Source organism: Moschus berezovskii, chromosome 17, assembly GCF_049115385.1.
Source record: "Moschus berezovskii isolate FMDL1 chromosome 17, NW_MosBer_1.0, whole genome shotgun sequence".
NCBI lineage: Eukaryota > Metazoa > Chordata > Mammalia > Artiodactyla > Moschidae > Moschus > Moschus berezovskii.
The window spans coordinates 11,002,348-11,008,347 of record NC_142476.1 but is presented as its reverse complement, the minus strand read 5'-3'; the positions used below and the strand labels follow the sequence as shown (position 1 = coordinate 11,008,347).

The following is a 6,000-nucleotide window of genomic DNA, read 5'->3' as shown; positions in this document are numbered from 1 at the left end:
CAGTCACGGTTGAAAACAACTGGACTGTGTGATGATCTTTCACTTTAGTTTGTTTCACTTTTCATATTCAGCGGTCCTATTTCATGTAGTTTATGTTTTCCAATTTCTTGTCTCTTTTTTGATGTTCTTTCTCAACCCTTTATCAAGTATAGTAGAAATACTTTTGTATACATATATATATAAATAATTTGTATGATAAATAAAAAACATGAATTTCTGCCTAACTAAAAATTTATGACATTTTGATTGCAGTTGTTTGACTTAGCATGAATAGAATGCTAGATTTCTAATTATAAAGTAGATATGCAACAAGCAACACAGATTTACTGTATGGCACAGGGAACTCTAGTCAATACCTTATAACTTATGATAGAAAATAATATCAAAAATAATATATGTATATATGTTTAGCTGAATCACCTTGCTGTGCATCTAAACCCTCTTGCCTGGAAAATCCCTTGCACGGAGGAGCCTGGTAGGCTGCAGTCCATGGGGTCGCAGAGAGTCAAACATGATTGAGCACTTTCACTTTTCACTTTCACGCATTGAAGAAGGAAATGGCAACCCACTCCAGTATTCTTGCCTGGAGAATCCCAGGGACGGAGGAGCCTGGTGGGCTGCTGTCTATGGGGTGGCACAGAGTCAGACACAACTGAAGCGGCTTAGCAGCAGCAGCAGCAACATACCTCAATTATATATATAGATATATAGATTTTTTTTAAGTTGCAAAACAGATAATAATATGTGTATTTTTGGAAGTTTGTAAGAACACTGTGACCAGATCTACATGGACAACTGCAAGAACAAGGATTCTCGTACCAAGAGGTCTGCAGCAACCAGTGATACCCCACCCCCTTTTAGTATAAAATAAGCTTGAATTATCAACTGAGAAAGACAGTTCATTGGGCTAACCTAGTCCATCACCTTCTCAGTCACCTGGATTTCTGAATAAAGTTGCTATTCCTCACTGCAGCAGCTTGCCTCTGATTCACTGTTCTGTCGTGTGGTGAGCAGGATGGGCTTGGTCTCTGTAGCAAAACCAACACTTTTATGCATCCCCACACTTTCTGTGTCCCTTTTCTCCAGAATTCTGCGTTCCAGCCTTTATCCTCCCAACTGCTCCAATAACACCAAATGAATTTGCTTTCTCATCAAAAAGTTTATTAAAATTGCTCTTATAATTTTTATAGGTATCCAAGGGTAACTCTAAATAGTTCAGATACAGAAAATACCAACTGTAGGTATTAGGTTGCCTTCTTGGGTAATATTTTAAGTTATATACACTAAGTATGGAATTTTCTTTAAAAGTTAAAAATAGAAATACCATATGATCCAGCAGTTCCCTATATGGGTTTTTTTCAAAGCGTGTATCAAAAGACGAATGGATAAGATTCGGTCTACATGGATTATTGCTCAGGCATGAAGAAAAATTATATCTTGTTATTTGTGACAGCATGGATGGACCTAGAGAGTATTATGCTGAGGACAGTGTCAGGCAGAGGGACAAATAAAGTCAGACGTCACTTGTATGTGGAAACCGAAAACCAAAACTAATGAACCAACATACCCAAACAGGAATGAAGCCACAGATACAGAGAACAAAGAAGTGGTTGCCAGAGAGGAGAGGGATGTGGCGATGAGAGAGCTGGGTGAGAGGGACGAAGACTTACAAACTTCCCTCACAAAGCAATGAGTTCAGGGGACAAAATGTACACCTTGGAGAATACAGTCAATGAGAATAATCTGTAACTAGCCTTATTGTGGTGACCATTCTGTAATGTATAGAAAAACCAAATCACTCTATTGTACACCGGAAACTCTCAGTGTTGTAGTTAAATTAAGGTACTGTTATACTTCAATTAGTAAAAGACTGGGAATAAGGAAATTTTACAGAAATCCTTAGCAACTTCTCCATAAACATTCTCATTCCTGTATGATGATGTACTTAACAATAAAGAGTAAACAGTGTTAAAAAACAAAAAAATAGAGAAAAGGAGAAAAAATTCTTTCTTTTTTTTTTTTTTCAATTCAAGTTTGGAAAGGACATCATGCAACAGAATTGAGAAAACTCAGAAATCAGTGTGTGGGACTCAGAAAAGAATAAGAAAAAATTGGAAAAGCACTTTGTAAATGAAAATGAAAGTAGGAGAAAGACAGCGAGATACAATGCCTTATAAGAAACAGTAAATGAAAAGAAAGTCTCTTAAAAACTATTTTGTAAAAAACTTCTGGCAAATAAATGAAGGAAAAAGCTATAAATATTTGATGAATATGTTAAAAGTGGAAGATCACCATAAGAGATCTGATAAATGAATGACTGATTATTGTTTAGTCTCTCAATTGTGTCCAACTCTTTGTGACCCCATGGACTGCAGCACACTAGGATGCCCTGCCCTGTATGAATGATTGGAGTCTCTGAAAAAGTAAAATCACAGCAAAGATACACAGCAAATATTAAACATTATGATGCAAAGTTTTCTGGGAAAAAAGGCTTTGAAATTGTTTATCAAAAATAATGAGCATATATTTGCAATGACTATACTTTGCAACTGTAAAAAATTATTTTAAAAGAAGATATATTTTAAAAATTTAATGAAAATGATACTGTAGTAAAGCTGCTGCTGCTAAGTCGCTTCAGTCGTGTCCGACTCTGTGCGACCCCATAGATGGCAGCCTACCAGCTCCCCCATCCCTGGGATTCCCCAGGCAAGAATACTGGAGTGGGTTGCCCTTTCCTTCTCCAATGCATGAAAGTGAAAAGTGAAAGTGAAGTCGCTCAGTCGTATCCGACTCTTCTCAACCCCATGGACTGCAGCCCACCAGGCTCCTCCGTCCATGGGATTTTCCAGGCAAGAGTACTGGAGTGGGGTGCCATTGCCTTCGTAGTAAAGCTGCTGCTGCTGCTAAGTCACTTCAGTCGTGTCCGACTCTGTGTGACCCCACTGACGGCAGCCCACCAGGCTCCCCCGTCCCTGGGATTCTCCAGGCAAGAACACTGGAATGGGTTGCCATTTCCTTCTCCAATGTGTGAAAGTGAAGTCGCTCAGTCGTATCCGACCCTTAGCGACCCCATGGACTGCAGCCCACCAGGCTCCTCCATCCATGGGATTTTCTAGGCAAGAGTAATGGAGTGGCTTGCCATTGCCTTCTCTGCGTAGTAAAGCTACTAGGTTTTAAAAATAAAAGTCCTTTGGATAGCTAGAATAAAAGAGTGGGGGAGATATAAGGGAATAAAAACTAAAAATTTAAAAGCCTTTTCAGAGAGAAAATCTCTGTGTTAGAAGAAAAGAGACAAACACATTTAAGTTACATGAGAGAAATGATGAATCAGGAACTTTTACCAGCCAAACAAAATGAGTTTTGAAAGTTCTGACATGCAAATCATGAAAGACCTAGGGTAATATTGATCTCCTATGACTAGTGGAATGAGCAGACGTGCGAAAACAGAATCCTTACAGACAATGACATAAGGACAGATGCAACTAAATTTGCAGTTCCTTACTCAACGAAGACTGAGTTGTATGTGAGGGGGGATATCTTGGTGGTGGTCACAAGGGTGAGTGCCTTACAACAAGTTATTAAGTTCTACCTCTGTTGAGGGTGCTTTTCTGTACATGTGTGTGCTTTCAGGAAAAAATTATTTTAAAAGAAGATATATTTTAAAAATTTAATGAAAAACCTTAATATAAATATTGAACATACAGATAAATGCACAACATATAGATAAAACTGTAGAAAAAACTAATACTAAATCTATACAACAAAACAACTGAAGCTGTACTAAATGGGGACCTCAGGAGAGAAGCAGTGAGGCCTCCCCTGATCTGGTCCAGATGAGGCTCCTGGTGCTGTGGGGGATCCCCACTCTGGGGTCCAGGTCCAGGTATTCATGGATTCAGATCAGAGCCTGCAACAACACAGACAGATGCAGAGTCAGACAGAGGAGGGCTCCCTGAGGAGGGTGTGAAGGACCAAGATTTCCCAGGATCTGGACCTGGCTTTGGGACTCAGATTTACACAGGGCCTGTGTCCTGCTCTCTCCTGAGTGCCTTTTCTGTCATCAGGGAGTCTTTAGCAATGTCCCACAGGAGCAAGTACACCTGAGCATCTGGCCGGCAACCCTCAACTGAGGGGTCCCCTGGACAGTGAGACTCAGGCAGAGGAACAGGGGACTCTGGGATCCAGGACTGAAAGCTTGGGTCCCCCCTTCCTTTTAGGCCCTGGGAGAAGCATGAGGTGAGATGACACAGGGGGTAGGAGAACCTGCCCACCCACCGTACACTCAGCAGCACTGCTCCTGAGACCTGAGCGCTGGAAATGGACAGACACCTGGGGTCTCTTTTTTCCTTGATAATCATTTCCAAGCCCCAGCCAAACTCTCCTGAGGTTTCAAACTGTTATTATGTTGTTGTAATAAAAAGGTACATTTTATGCTTAGCGTGTTGCAACATTAAAATTTGACAGAAGACACTGATTTTTAAATTATAATAAAATGTTAATGACATAATTGGGAAAAAAAAGGAACTTGAGTAACTTGAATCCTGCCACTCATCCCAAGTGTGCTGCTCAGTTCAGTCATGTCTGACTCTGTACACCCTAGGATTATTGCCCAACAGGCTCCTCAGTCACTGGGATTCTCCAGGCAAGAATACTGGCGTGGGTTACCATTTCATTTCTCCAGGGGTCCTTCCCTACCCAGAGATTGAACCCGAGTCTCTTGTGTCTCCTGCATTGATAGGTGGCTCCCTTTCCACTAACAGCATCCCAAGCAGCACTGTATTGCTTTCTGGTTTGTCTTCAGTTGGACACATACACAGAAGAATCTACAGAACCTCCAACTTCAGGTTGAGAAATGGTGCCTGAAGTGACCAAGTCTCCAGGTTCAAGAACCTGAGGGACCCCAGACTGGACACTTGCCTGAGGACACCCCCCAGGCTGACTGGGACCCTCGGGACCAGGGAGCGCCCACAGGGAGGCAGAGCTGCCAGGTGACCCCCTGCCTGCACGAGCTCTGGGTGCCTGTGTCTCCTTCACTCTGTTCCCAGAGCCCAGGACTGGGGAGGGCGGGGCCACCCCAACCTCTCTCTGCCGCTGGTGATGGACCAAGGGTGCCCCCTGCTGCCTATAGGGGGGTTGGGAGCACAGAGCTGGGTTCCTGCAGAGGGAGATGAGGAAGCCCTCAGGGGGAATCTTTAAAGAGAACACGCTGGAACAGCAGCTCCTGGACTCCTGCACATGGTGACCCTACAGTGCCTCCAGCCTCCCTGCAAATGTAAGAGCTGCCGGAGGAGCCAGCCCAGCAACCTCGGGGGCGTCTGAGGACGGGACCTGTGCCCTGGGGAGATGTGCTCAGGGCATCCTCCACTTGTCTGCATGGATTGTTACCACCCTCTTGTCGCCACTTTCGTGGTCACACTCAGCAGTAGACCCCCGGGTTTTTGCTGGTGATTCTGAAGCACCAGCAAGTGGGCTGGGGTCATGATGGAGCCGCGCGCCCTCTCTGCCTCACCTTGTCAGCCCAGGCCCCACGTTCATTCTTGCTTTTCCAGGTCTTCTTTATTATCTTTGATATCCCCCAAAACACTCCTCCAGTAAACAAGCAAAGAGTTTTCTGAAATCTGGAAGGAAGAGATCAGTCATGCTCTTTCAGGGCAGGAAAGCAACCATATGGGGTAGCCCAGGGCAGTGCAGACTTCATGTGGGCACTTCAACTGCGTGCGTCCAGCCATACTACCTCCAGCCTCCACTCCTTCTCAGGCCAGTCATAGTGACAAAACCAGGTTCAAGGGTGCAGACATGAGGTCAGGAGCCGGGGCGATGCTACGAGAGTAGGGGAAGAGGGCTGCAGACAGATTCATAGGTTTTACATGAGCTCCCAGGATCCCCAGTGCCTATAAGAGACCAGGTGCTCCAGGAGGATAATCATAAAAAGATGGAAAGTGGAGATGGGGAAGGGTTACAAGGAAGAGTCTATGGATCAGAAAAAGAGAAAAGATTTAA

General features: G+C 43.7%; 1 protein-coding gene across 1 annotated transcript in view; it reads right to left on the bottom strand.

The window, feature by feature from the left end:
- Positions 1 to 261: 261 nt before the first annotated feature.
- LOC129540262 (uncharacterized) overlaps positions 262 to 6,000 on the bottom strand; it is a 54,896-nt gene continuing 49,157 nt past the window's right edge. Inside the window, exons 13-14 of the mRNA XM_088845080.1 lie at positions 5,510 to 5,618; positions 262 to 3,907 (exon numbers count right to left, since the gene is read on the bottom strand). Of these exons, the coding sequence (XP_088701206.1) occupies positions 5,532 to 5,618 (87 nt within the window). The 3' untranslated portion in view covers positions 262 to 3,907; positions 5,510 to 5,531. The remainder of the gene's footprint in view (positions 3,908 to 5,509; positions 5,619 to 6,000) is intronic.